The following is a 13851-nucleotide window of genomic DNA, read 5'->3' on the forward strand; positions in this document are numbered from 1 at the left end:
TAAAAACTCCCATTATATTCTCAGAGTGATTGGCATTAGGAAGGGCATTCAGCCATAGAAAACCTCGCCAAATCAGACTGGAGTCTGGTGCAGCCTTTCAGCGTGCCAGCCCAGTCAAACTGCCCAACCCGTGTCAGCATGGACAACGGATGTTAAATGATGATGATGACGACAATAATATAGATAAAAATAAACGCTTACTTTAGGCTGTCCAAATATACCATGACCTCCTCTAGCATGGGAAGTTTCCATGAGTGGGTTGTTCAAATTTGAAAGAGGACCTGCAGTAACTTCATTAGAAGGTAGACCAAAATTAGACACCTCCTGCAAGGGGGCTGAAGTAATTTGGCTAATCCTTGCAGTTGGATCTTCATTCATCAAGTCTCTTTTAATCTGGCGAAGATTGGCTTCAAAAAGTAAAAATGATTTTATTGAAATTATTATTAAGAAACTCTTATCGTGCATAAGTATAGCTCCTCAAGCAGACCCTGGAAAACAGATCACATAGTAATTCAATATAGAAGAGTATAATGCAAAGTTCTATGCAGCTGAAATCCAAGAGATCCGATTGATGAAATTATCTCATGAGGCGTATATAAGCCATAAAGAGTTAGCAGGAATGAGAGGTGAATATATTGAAGAATTAGTATAACCATGATGTTCTAGTAATCTGATGAGCAAACTTTCTTCATCTACAAGGATTTGTAAATATAATATTGAATTATATAATGCACAGCATGCATATTAGTACAGACATAAAATAATTTATCAAGCACTGAAATTATTATTACACGAAGGCTGCAAAATGGCTGCAATCATAAGGATGACAAGTAGTTAAATATATTCACTATGCCAACACCACCCCTACTATATAAGGTAGTGACCATACAGTGCAAAACATGATAGTGTAGTGTAAGCAGGTTGAACTTAAGATCATTGTTTGCTTATGAATTCTGCCAAAAGCGAGCTCTCTTTTCAGGTACATGACGCCACTGTTCCCCATCCCAGGGTCTCTAGGGCCCGTACCTCCCACACCCTCAGGTTTGGCACTCTCAACGTTGGCACACTGAAAGGTAGGTCTGGTGAGATTGTTGAGATGCTTGAACAGAGACGTGGTGATATATGTTGCATCCAAGAAGGTGGAGAGGAGGTTCTGCTAGGTTCCTCACAGGCAAAGAACACAGGTACAAGATTTTTGGGGCAGGGAACACTGACGGGGTGGGGGCATGGGTATACTTCTCGCTGGAAAATGGGTAGATAAGGTAATTGAGATAATCAGAGTATGTGACAGAATACTTAAGATTAGATTAGTGCTTTGTCATGGTTTAGCAACCATTGTATCAGCCTATGGCCCTCAGCCAAGGCTACCCGATGGACAGAAAGACCGATTCTATGACACCCTACAGCAGACTACCTCATTGACGAATGACAGAGCCCTTCTCTTTGTGGCTGGTGACTTCAATGGGCATGTTGGACAACATGCTGGGGGCTTCCATGGTGTACATGGAGGCTATGGTTATGGTTCCCGCAACGAGGAGGGAACCAGGCTGCTGGAGTTCTGCGATGCAAATGATCTTATGGTTTGCAATACTAACCTCAGAAAAGCTACCAGCCACCTAGTCACCTACCGATCAGGCCAACATACTAGCCAAATTGACTACATCCTTGCCAGGAAAATGGATAGATGGCTGCTTATAAATGCCAAAACCATCCCAGGCGAAGAATGTACCCCACAACATAGACTGGTAGTTAGTGACTTTAGGATCAGGACTAAGAGGACAACCAGAAGACGACCAACAAGGAGAAGAGGATCTGGAAGCTTAAAGATCCTGCGAATGGACAGAGATTTAGGGACATATTACTTGAAGCCTATAATGAAATAGAAGGGGATATAGCTTCACATGGGGTAGAAGACAACTGGAGGTTTCTAAGATACAACCTGCTGAGAGCCACTGACCAGATCTGTGGTTGGTGCAAAGTCCCCTCTCGACCTAAAATAACGTGGTGGTGGAACAATGTTGTAGACAGGGCTATTAGAAAAAAGAGACAGGCTTGGAAGGACTGGAAGAATGGTGGTAGCAGGGAATTGTATCAGACTGCCAAAAGAGAAGCTAGGAGACAGGTTTATTTAGCCAGAGGGGAAGCAGATAAGAAAAAATTTGCCAATGTTCTGTGCCGTGAGGACCAAAGACTTGAGGTATTTTGTGTTGCAAGACAGTGTGGGAGAGAGAATCGTGATGTAGTAGGAGAGAAATGTGTTCGCATGAATGATGGTTCACTTGCGCTAAATGAGGATGAAAAGAGAGAGGTTTGGAGACGCCACTATGAAAGGTTGCTGAATGAGGAAAATGAATGGGATAAAGAGAGTCTGCCGAATGTTGAGCCAACAGAGGGACCAGCTATCCGAGTTGACAGTTCCTTGGTAGTTAAGGCAATTAGAAGCATGAAGACAGGGAAAGCCCCAGGCCCATCAGGAATTACTGCAGAGATGCTCAAAATATCTGGCAGTGTCGGCTATAGCCTAGTCACCCGTATAGTTAACCAGGTGATTCACGAAGGAGTCATACCCAATGACTGGTGTAGCAGCATAATAGTCAACTGCTAAAAAGGTAAAGGTGACGCCCTAGATACAAATAATTACAGAGGTATCAATCTATTGGATCAGGTAATGAAGGTTACGGAGAGGGTCATAGCCCAACTAATTAGAGAGAGAGTTAGTTTAGATGAGATGCAGTTTGGGGACGTGCCAGGGAAAAGCACCACTGATGCCATATTCCTGGTAAGACAGCTGCAGGAGAAATACCTAGCCAAAGATAAGGCCCTGTACCTGGCTTTCGTTGACATGGAGAAAGCCTTCGACAGGGTCCCCCGATCCCTTATCTGGTGGTCAATGAGGAAACTAGGGATAGATGAATGGTTAGTGAGAGCTGTGCGAGCCATGTACAGGGACGCTACTAGTAAGGTGAGGGTTGGCAACGAGTACAGTGAAGAATTCCAGGTAGACGTAGGGGTCCACCAAGGTTCAGTCCTCAGCCCCTTCCTATTTATCATAGTCCTCCAGGCAATAACGGAGGAATTCAAGACAGGATGCCCCTGGGAGCTCCTCTACGCTGATGACCTTGCTCTAATTGCTGAGTCACTATCAGAACTGGAGGAGAAGTTTCAGGTGTGTTAGCAAGGATTAGAATCGAAGGGCCTTAGAGTCAACCTAGCTAAAACCAAAGTCCTAATAAGTAGGAAGGTAGACAAGTCACAAACGCCTTCAGGTAGATGGCCCTGCTCGATCTGTAGAAACTCTATAAGATGCACCAAGTGTAAGCTATGGACACATAAGAGGTGCAGCAATGTCAAAGGAAGGTTAACTAGGAAGATAGTTTTTGTATGTGGCAGATGCTCAGGAGCAATAAACACTGAAAATGCGCAGAGACCAACTTCCGCCACATTCTAGGGAGAAAAACTAGTAATAGTTGATAGCTTCCGTTACCTTGGTGACCAAGTCAGTAGCGGGGGCGGGTGTGTTGAAAGTGTAACTGCTAGAGTAAGAATAGCCTGGGCAAAGTTCAGAGAGCTCTTACCTCTGCTAGGGACAAAAGGCCTCTCGCTCAGAGTAAAAGGCAGACTGTATGATGCATGTGTATGAACAACCATGCTACATGGCAGTGAAACATGGGCCGTGACTGCTGAGGATATGTGTAAGCTCGCAAGAAATGAAGCCAGTATGCTCCGATGGATGTGTAATGTCAGTGTTCATACTCAACAGAGTGTAAGTACCTTAAGAGAAAGGTTGGGCCTAAGAAGCATCAGTTGTGGTGTGCAAGAGAGACGTTTGCGCTGGTATGGTCATGTGGTGAGAATGGATGAAGATAGTTGTGTGAAAAAGTGCCACACCCTAGCGGTTGAGGGAACCTGTGTAAGAGGTAGACCCAGGAAAACCTGGGACGAGGTGGTGAAGCACGACCTTCGAACTTTAGGTCTCACCAAGGAAATGACTAGAGACCGAGACCTTTGGAAGTATGCTGTGCGTGAGAAGACCCGGCAGGACAATTGAGACCATAACCCGTGGCCTCTACCTGGGATGTAGCCAGTCCACTTATGCATACCTTTCCTTCTTGGGACACAAAACTTTAATTGTGAAGACCTGTTGAGGCAAGTGAAAATCAAAATCAAAATCGATCAACATCGATGGAAATTGTAGCTGTGATGCCAGTGCTGGTGGTACATAAGAGAACCATCCGAACGTGGCTGTTGCCAGTGCTGCCCCGACTGGCCTCCGTGCTGGTGGCACGTAAAAACCACCATCCGATCATGGCCGTTTGCCGGTGGCACGTAAAAAGCACCCACTACACTCACGGAGTGGTTGGCGTTAGGAAGGGCATCCAGCCATAGAAACATTGCCAGATCAGACTGGGCCTGGTGCAGCCTTCTGGCTTCCCAGACCCCAGTTGAACCGTCCAACCCATGCTAGCATGGAAAACGGACACTAAACGATGATGATGATTCCTCTTGAATTTGTCTGGTTTACTGAACCTTTTGGAGTAGATGAGAAAGGACTGAGATATCTGGTGCTTTGCTGTACTCAAGAAAACCTGTCCTCTACAGCATAAATGTTAAGGCAGCTTCCCCTGATGAAGAGGAGTGGCTTGCAAGAGACCTGTGCCAGTGTCACATAATAGCATTTGTGACTGTGTCACATTGAAAACACCCAACACACACTGTAAAGTGTTTGGCATTAGAAAGAACATCTAGCCATAGAAAGACTGGTTCACAGTGTGTGTTGGGTGCTTTCAATGTGGCACAGTCACAAATGCTATTATGTATGTATGTATGTATGCATGCATGCATGCATACATACTTACATACATACATACATATATAGAAAGAGAGATCTTGTGTGACATATTGAGAAAGTGTCTTCTATGACGTGGGGCCAGTTAAAGCCTTGTGGTAGGCATAAACATGTGTGGTTGAGAAGTTTGCTTTCTAGTCACTTGATTTTGGTAATTGGGTAAATGTATTCTACAGCAGCTGTGATACAATCGAAGCCTTGTACATGGATTTGGTTGATAGAAACTACAATGCTGTGTGTCCTTACACAGAACTATCAAAACAGACAAACCATAAATACAATTATATTCAACATTGAGTTATTGGAACAGACATTAAGCTTTGCATAAAATTATATGCTATGTAGTTACACGTAACTCTCAGGCATCAAGCTCTAGATACAGCTCTATTGATCATAGAACTATCAAAACACATTAAGCTTGAGATAAAATTGCATGTAAACATACCAAGAACATTTCCACTAGAATCTTTTAAGGGAGCACCACCACCTCCCCGACCAAATGGATTGTAATTTCGACTTTCTTCTTCCAGCGTTTTCTCATAACTGTTAAACAGAAAAGCATAATAATTAAAAATAGAAAAAATACAACAAAATCAGTTGTTCAGTAATGTAAATACATAGATGAAGAGCAATGCTATAGTGATTTTGTTGTTATGATATAAAAGAGAAATGGCTTATCATAAATACCATAAGTCACTTATTCAGATCAGTAATCAAGTCTTGTTGTAAAGCGTTTATTCACATACAGCCATTGTAATACCAGTGCCGGTGGCATGTAAAAGAAACAACCGAATGTGGCCGTTGCCAGCGCCGCCTCGACTGCCCCCTATGCTGGTGGCATGTAAAAAGCACCAACCGATCGTGGCTGTTGCCAGCCTCCCCTGGAACCTGTGCCGGTGGCACATAAAAAGCACCAACCGATCGTGGCCGTTGCCAGCCTCGCCTGGCACGTAAAAAGCACCCACTACACTCACGGAGTGGTTGACAGTAGGAAGGGCATCCAGCTGTAGAAACACTGCCAGATCAGACTGGAGCCTGGTGCAGCCTCCTGGCTTCCTAGACCCCGGTCGAACCGTCCAACCCATGCTAGCATGGAAAGCGGACGTTAAATGGTGATGATGATGATTGCCAAAAGTAGGGTTCTTTAATCAGCATAAGCCTGTATGATCAAAATGACCAAGTCTTTTCACTGTGTTGGTAATCATTTTTATCACTGTTCAATTAACCACCAACTGAGTCCTAGCCAGAGTTGCTTTCCTGAAAGGAATCACTATTACCATTTGTACTTCCATTATTTGTTGTTTCTACTAATTCCAATGAATATTTATTGGAAGACAGTGTAGAATCATTCAGTGGACTATTCTGATGTTATTAACTTCTAAGATTACAAAGAGAGTCTGCTATTGCTAAAAGACAATATACTGGGTTGGACAGTTACAGCAGGCCATGTTGATTGTAACAGGATGAAGGTCTCAGGAACACTTGAGGGGTGTCAGTCTTACCCTGTTACATTCAATTGTGTCGAAAGGAAAACCAAAACTTCGACTATCTTCAACAGCAATAAATAATACTTCATTTTGTCTGGATTCACAAATAAAATATATACACTTATATATTTTCTTCAGGGCGAACCGGTAGCCAAGCCCATAAAACTATTCACATTAGTTAACTTGTGTGAGCCAAAATGCTGTCTTCGTTCCCACATAGAAGTGGGGCTTTCTCTACATGTTGGGTTTTCCCCTTGAGAGAAGGTTGAGTCGTGTCCACTCGATAGGGCTGCAGCTACAAAAAGACCGATCTAGCGGGAAAACTTTCTGTCGGCAGTTCTCTGCACATGAGGGAACTTCCGACGGCCTACGAGAAGTAATCCAACTTGTGCATGCGTGCTGAAAACTTCCAAAATAGCGTCACTACATGATACTGGACAGTCACAGCTGACCATGTTGCCAAGAGATATTATGTTAAATTGTTTTTCCACCATTGAAGCAGGCTTTTTGATACTTTCAATGAAAATAGTTTCAATTCAAAACTAGTGTGTCACATTCAAACTTTCATGCAGTTTATCCAGCAAATATTTGTAAATTAAAATGAGCATCTCCATTTTTATGTGCCTGGCACCAATGAAGTGACTGTGCAACAACACACGTTAAAGAGAATGTTGGGTACGACACGTACATTTGTTGAGGATGAGCTGTAGGTAAAAGAAATACTCTCACAACATGACTGTTAATTATTGACTCCACATAAAAACGACACTCGGCTGTGATCATCTCAGCTTATTACTGTTAACTACAAGCTTATTACTCGACTAAAGGCAGTGCTACAGCATGGCCACAGTGGAATGACTGGCACGTAAAAAGCACCCACTACACTCACGGAGTGGTTGGCGTTAGGAAGGGCATCCAGCTGTAGAAACACTGCCAGATCAGACTGGAGCCTGGTGCAGCCTTCTGGCTTCCCAGATCCCCGGTCAAACCGTCCAACCCATGCTAGTATGGAAAGGGAACATTAAACAATGAAGATGATGATGATGATGAATGTAAAAGGCTGAAAATAAACAAGATCAGTGATTTAGTGTGGTGCTTTGTTAGCTTGGCTATTCCACTGCCTCAACAAAGTTTTTATAATAAACGCAACTTACTTCTCTTGATCTCGCTTTTCTTTCAGCTTTAGAGCTTTTTTCTCTTCAATCTGCAGAGAAAAGAAAGGAAAACAAGACATTAAAGATACCAAATGTATTAGAAGTGAGAATAAGGAGGAGGAGGAGGAGAAGGAGGACTGTATCTTTAGTGTTTTATCTTTTATTTGTTTCTATCAGTAGACCGTGGCCATGCTGGGACACTGTTGAATGGATTGATCCCAGTATCTTTTTTTTAATGCCTGGTACTTATTCTATCAGTCTCTTTTGGTGAATTACTAAGTTACATGGATGTAAACACACGAATACCAGTCGTCAAGTGGTGGTGGGGCACAAACACACAAACACGACAGGCTTCTTTCAGTTTCCGTCTGCCAAATACACTAACAAGGCTTTGGTTGGCCTGAGACTAGAGTAGAAGACACTTGGCCAAGGTGCCATGCAGTAGGACTGAACCAGGAACCATGTGGCCGGGAAGCAAGCTACTTACCACACAGCCACTCCTACGCCTATATCAAAATTGCCTACAACAGAATTGGCACCAGTGCTGGTGCCACATAAAAAGCACTCCTGCTGGTGCCATGTTAAAAGCACTGGTGTTGGTGTCACATAGAAAGCACCCAGAAATTGAAAGAAGCCCATCGTATATATGTATATATCAGGCACCCATGCCAACCCCCTTTGCTTGTGAAGACATGTTGGGGCAAGCGAAATCGAAATCGAATTGAACCAGCCAGGATCCCTGGTCTGGTGGTACGTAAAAAGCACTATCCGACTCGTGGCCGATGCCAGCACCGCCTCGACTGGCTTCCGTGCCGGTGGCACATAAAATACACCAATCTGACCGTGGCCGTTGCCAGCCCCGCCTGGCACCTGTGCAGGTGGCACGTAAAAAGCACCCACTACACTCACGGAGTGGTTGGCGTTAGGAAGGGCATCCAGCTGTAGAAACATTGCCAGATTAGACTGGAGCCTGGTGCAGCCTTCTGGCTTCCCAGAACCCCGGTCGAACCGTCCAACCCATGCTAGCATGGAGAACGGACGTTAAACGACGATGATGATGATGATGATGTATATATAGGAAAAAAGCAACAAGAATGGATTGAAATCTCAGTACGATCGTTTCGTACGAGGACATCTTTAATAAGCTAATTACTTAACCGTATATATGTATATATATATACCATCATCATCATCATCATCATCATTTAACGTCCGTTTTCCATGCTAGCATGGGTTGGACGGTTCAACCAGGGTCTGAGAAGCCAGAAGGCTGCGCCAGGCCCAGTCTGATCTGGCAGAGTTTCTACAGCTGGATGCCCTTCCTAACGCCAACCACTCCGTGAGTGTAGTGGGTGCTTTTTTATATGCCACCTGCACAGGTGCCAGATGAGGCTGGCAAACGGCCACGATCGGATGGTGCTTTTTATGTGCCACCGGCACGACGGGGGTCAGACGAGGGTGGCAATGGCCACAAACGGATGGTGCTTTTTACGTGCCACCGGCACGAAGGCCAGTCGGGGGGGGGGTGCGCTGGCAACGGCCACGTTCGAATGGTTCTTTTATGTGCCACCGGCACTGGTATCACAGCTACAATTTCCATTGATGTTGACATGTATGTATATATATATATATATATATATATATATATATATATATATATATGTATGTGTGTGTATATGTTTGTGTGTCTGCATTTGTCCCCCCAACATCTCTTGACAACCGATGCTGGTGTGTTAACATCCCCGTAACTTAGCGGTTTGGCAAAAGAGACCAATAGAATAAGTACTAGGCTTACAAAGAATAAGTCCTGGGGTCGACTTGCTCGACTAAAGGCAGTGCTGCAGCATGGCCACAGTGGAATGACTGAGACAAGTAAAAGAGTAAAAGAGATACCAGTAACTTATCTACTGTTAGAGTTTCTGTCCTTCTTTAATTCCAACTCAGACCGGATTTAACAAACTTATGACCAAAGATATTCCAGCTGTGATCATCTCAGCTTATTACTGTTAACTACAAGTCAGATCTGATCCAGCAGGCCAACAATGAAAGATATTCTAGCTGTGATCAGCCTAGTTTTTTTTACTGTTTACCCCTGAGTCAGTTTGATCCAGCAGGTTCATGACTGAAAATATTATTTCTAACATATGAAGTGATTATACGAAGGCTCATTTTGTTTGCAAGACATCCACTTTTGTGTGTGTATACTCTTACTCTTTTACTTGTTTCAGTCATTTGACTGTGGCCATGCTGGAGCACTGCCTTTAATCGAGCAACTCGACCCCGGGACTTATTCTTTTGTAAGCCCAGTACTTATTCTATCGGTCTTTTTTGCCGAACCGCTAAGTAACGGGGACATAAACACACCAGCATCGGTTGTCAAGCAATGCTAGGGGGACAAACACACTCACACAAACATGCATATATATATATATACATGTATACGACGGGCTTCTTTCAGTTTCCGTCTACCAAATCCACTCACAAGGCTTTGGTCGACCCGAGGCTATAGTAGAAGACACTTGCCCAAGGTGCCACGCAGTGGGACTGAACCCGGAACCATGTGGTTGGTAAACAAGCTACTTACCACACAGCCACTCCTGCGCCTATGTGAGGTTTGTTGTAGTATGTAAAATATGGATGTGTGCGCGCACGTGTGTGTGTGCGCACACGTGCACATGTGGTAGTGCCTTGTCTTACCTGCCTCTCCAGTGCTTTTAAATAAACTTGCTCTTTCGTCCTTGAGCTGTTCTTATTGTTATCTGATTCACCAAATACCAAAGCCCCAGGTCTGGTACCGAAGTTTTCTTTGGAGTTTGTCACATTTGAAAAGCTTCAAAACGAGTAAAAATAAAAAGGAAAACTGTTGTAAAATCAACAGAGAGTCAAGACTATTGAAAAGGTTGCAAGAGGCAATGAAAATTTTAGGAAAATAAAAATAAGAAATAATGTTGCAAAATTTGTTTTCAAATTCTCCCCTAATATTGAATATGTGTATGAGATGCATATCATTTGGCAGTTTTCTTTAACCCTTTAGCATTAAAACTGGCCATATCCGGCCAAAAGTATTCTGCCTGTTTTATGTTCAAACTGGCCAGATCTGGTCTCTCACACCAACCCTACAATATCGTTTTAAAAATTAACAGCTACCTCATCAAAATCTCATAGCTACAAGATAATGCATGATTAATTCAAAACAATGTGGATAAAAAAGCATTAATTTTGGAAGAATAATGCAAACACTAAAGGGTTAATGTCTGCAGTCCATGTTAGTGTTGCTTAGATGGGAGATTATGAAGACAGGATTTTTATGATCAGAGGCTGAAGTATATTGATGGAGAAAAGGGTTAACTGAAGGCTAATGTTGATGAAGACAAGGTTTAATTGAAGGTTAAAGTTGGTGACGGAGGCGCAATGGCCCAGTGGTTAGGGCAGTGGACTCGCGGTCATAGGATCGGGGTTTCGATTCCCAGATCGGGCGTTGTGAGTGTTTATTGAGCGAAAACACCTAAAGCTCCACGAGGCTCCGGCAGAGGATGGTGGTGATCCCTGCTGTACTCTTTCACCACAACTTTCTCTCACTCTTACTTCCTGTTTCTGTTGTACCTGTATTTCAAAGGGCCGGCCTTGTCACTCTCTGTGTCACGCTGAATATCCCCGAGAACTACGTTAAGGGTGCACGTGTCTGTGGAGTGCTTAGCCACTTACACATTAATTTCACGAGCAGGCTGTTCCGTTGATTCGGATCAACCGGAACCCTCGTCGTCGTAAACCGACGGAGTGCTTCCATCCATAAAGTTGGTGGAAATAAGGTTTAATTGAAGGTTCATATTTGATGGAGATAGGATTTACTTGAAGGTTAATCATGGACAGAGGGCTTAACTGAAGGTTAATGGTGATGGAGAGAAGGTTTAATTGAAAGTTAATGTTGATAGAGACGGGGTTCATTTGAAGCTTAAAGTTGATGGAGATAAGGTGTAATTGATGGTAAATGTTGATAGAGATAAAGTCTAAATGAAGATTAATGTTTAATGGAGACAAAGATTTATTTGAAGGTTAATCATAGAGGGAGGGCTTAATTGAAGGCCAAAATAAATATTTGGTGAAGGCGAGCATTAATTGAAGGTTATCGTTGATAGAGAGGTTTAATTGAAGCATAACCTTAATGGTAGCAAAGTTTAACAGAAGGTTAATATTGAGCAAGAAAAGCTTTAATTGAAGGTTAATATTGATGGAAACAAGGCATAATTGAAGGCTAATGCTGTTGAATGGTTGGAAGTTGATGTTTCACCATGGCTTAAACATGGTTCTAACTCCAACATGTGGAGGCGCAATGGCCCAGTGGTTAGGGCAGCGGACTCGCGGTCGTAGGATCGCGGTTTCGATTCCCAGACTAGGCATTGTGAGTGTTTATTGAGCGAAAACACCTAAAGCTCCACGAGGCTCTGGCAGGGGATGGTGGTGATCCCTGCTGTACTCTTTCACCACAACTTTCTCTCACTCTTACTTCCTGTTTCTGTTGTACCTGTATTTCAAAGGGCCGGCCTTGTCACTCTCTGTGTCACGCTGAATATCCCCGAGAACTACGTTAAGGGTACACGTGTCTGTGGAGTGCTCAGCCACTTACACGTTAATTTCACGAGCAGGCTGTTCCGTTGATCGGATCAACCGGAACCCTCGTCGTCGTAACCGATGGAGTGCTTCCTTCCAACTCCAACATACTTACATAAAGAAAATCTTTATTTATACTTACTTCTTTTTTGGCTGTGCTTTAGTTTCTAGTTCTTCAGTTCTGTTACCAAGGAAGGAAGGTTCAAAACCTAGAAATACACAAGCCCCAAAGGATATAACAATATTACTATGTAAAACCTACATCTCTCTATATATAAACGGCAAAATGTCCGTCTGTGAGTGTGTGTCCTCTATACAAATCCACAATTTATCAGTTAGAGGGCTCGCACTTTCTATGGTCATTCAAAACCATCCAAGGGTGGTCGTGCACATCTTTACATTTCCTTAGTCACCCAATAAAGCCATTAAAAAATCAATTGCCGGGTCATAGTGCTAGTATACATATAAACTATTTCATGCATTTGATCTCACTGTAACTTGTCAACATCATCATATCATGTCTATATGCCATGCTGATCAGCCAAAGGACAGAACTGTGCTTCAGTGTCTGCTTAGGCATGGCCACTGTGGCTGGAGGCCCTTCCTAATAATGCAAAGCACTTTACAACATGTACTAAGTGCTCTTTTCACAAACACACACACACGACAGGCTTCTTTCAGTTTCCGTCTGCCAAATACACTAACAAGGCTTTGGTTGGCCTGAGACTAGAGTAGAAGACACTTGGCCAAGGTGCCATGCAGTGGGACTGAACCAGGAACCATGTGGCTGGGAAGCAAGCTACTTACCACACAGGACTAGTGAGGTCACCATGCAGCTCAGAAGACTACGAGCCCCAAGGGGGGTGGCCTTAAGCTAGGAGATATGGGTCACTGGGGCACTGCTTTGAAGAATTTTTAGTTAAATGTATCAACTCCCAGCACTAATTTTGTAAAGCCTGGTACTTATTCTATCAGTCTCTTTTGGCAAACCACTAAGTTATGGTGATGTAAACATACCAGCACCAGTTGTCAAGTATTAGCGGGGAGGAGACAAACACATACACACACACATATTATATCTTTATATATAAAACTGAAGTTGTGTGTGTGAGAGTCTGTCTCCTCCGATTTAGATTCCTAACTACTCCCACATTTTGCGGTGCAGTTTAACCAAAAGCGGGTATCTTATAGTCATGATTCATATCGAGCCCTTCTGGGTATTAGCGCTCGTCTACGATGATAAAAAAATTTACCATCATTTTTTCGCATTTTAATGCATTTTTTTGCTTGGTTTATATAAGGGAAGTAACTCTCTAAAAATGCTTATATAGTTATTTTCCTTACAAACCCGAGCAACGCCGGGCGATACTGCTAGTATACATATACACGACACACTTCTTTCAATTTCTATTTACCAAATCCACTCGAGAGACTTTGATGGACATCTGGGCCATATAGTAGAAGACACTTGCCCAAACCCCAAACCATGTTAGTTGGGAAGCAAGCTTCTTACCACACATCCACGTCTCTTCTTTTTTTTTCTTTTTACTTGTTTCAGTCATTTTGACTGCGGCCATGCTGGAGCACCGTCTTTAATCGAGTAACTCGACCCCGGGACTTATTCTTTTTGTAAGCCCAGTACTTATTCTATCGGTCTCTTTTGCCGAACCGCTAAGTGACGGGGACATAAACACACCAGCATCGGTTGTCAAGCAATGCTAGGGGGACAAACACAGACACACAAACATACACGCAC

At 43.3% G+C, this 13851-nt stretch overlaps 1 protein-coding gene across 4 annotated transcripts in view; it reads right to left on the bottom strand.

Annotated features, from left to right (window-relative positions):
- LOC115216579 (centrosome and spindle pole-associated protein 1-like) overlaps window positions 1-13851 on the bottom strand; it is a 138754-nt gene that overhangs the window by 67974 nt on the left and 56929 nt on the right. For all 4 annotated transcript variants that reach the window (XM_036506336.1, XM_036506335.1, XM_036506334.1 and 1 more), the window contains 5 exons: window positions 12238-12304; window positions 10185-10317; window positions 7488-7537; window positions 5292-5389; window positions 202-407 (listed from right to left, as the gene is read on the bottom strand). In XM_036506336.1, the coding sequence (XP_036362229.1) occupies window positions 202-407; window positions 5292-5389; window positions 7488-7537; window positions 10185-10317; window positions 12238-12304 (554 nt within the window). The remainder of the gene's footprint in view (window positions 1-201; window positions 408-5291; window positions 5390-7487; window positions 7538-10184; window positions 10318-12237; window positions 12305-13851) is intronic.

The sequence above is a fragment of the Octopus sinensis genome, linkage group LG10 (assembly GCF_006345805.1).
Source record: "Octopus sinensis linkage group LG10, ASM634580v1, whole genome shotgun sequence".
Taxonomy (NCBI): Eukaryota; Metazoa; Mollusca; class Cephalopoda; order Octopoda; family Octopodidae; genus Octopus; species Octopus sinensis.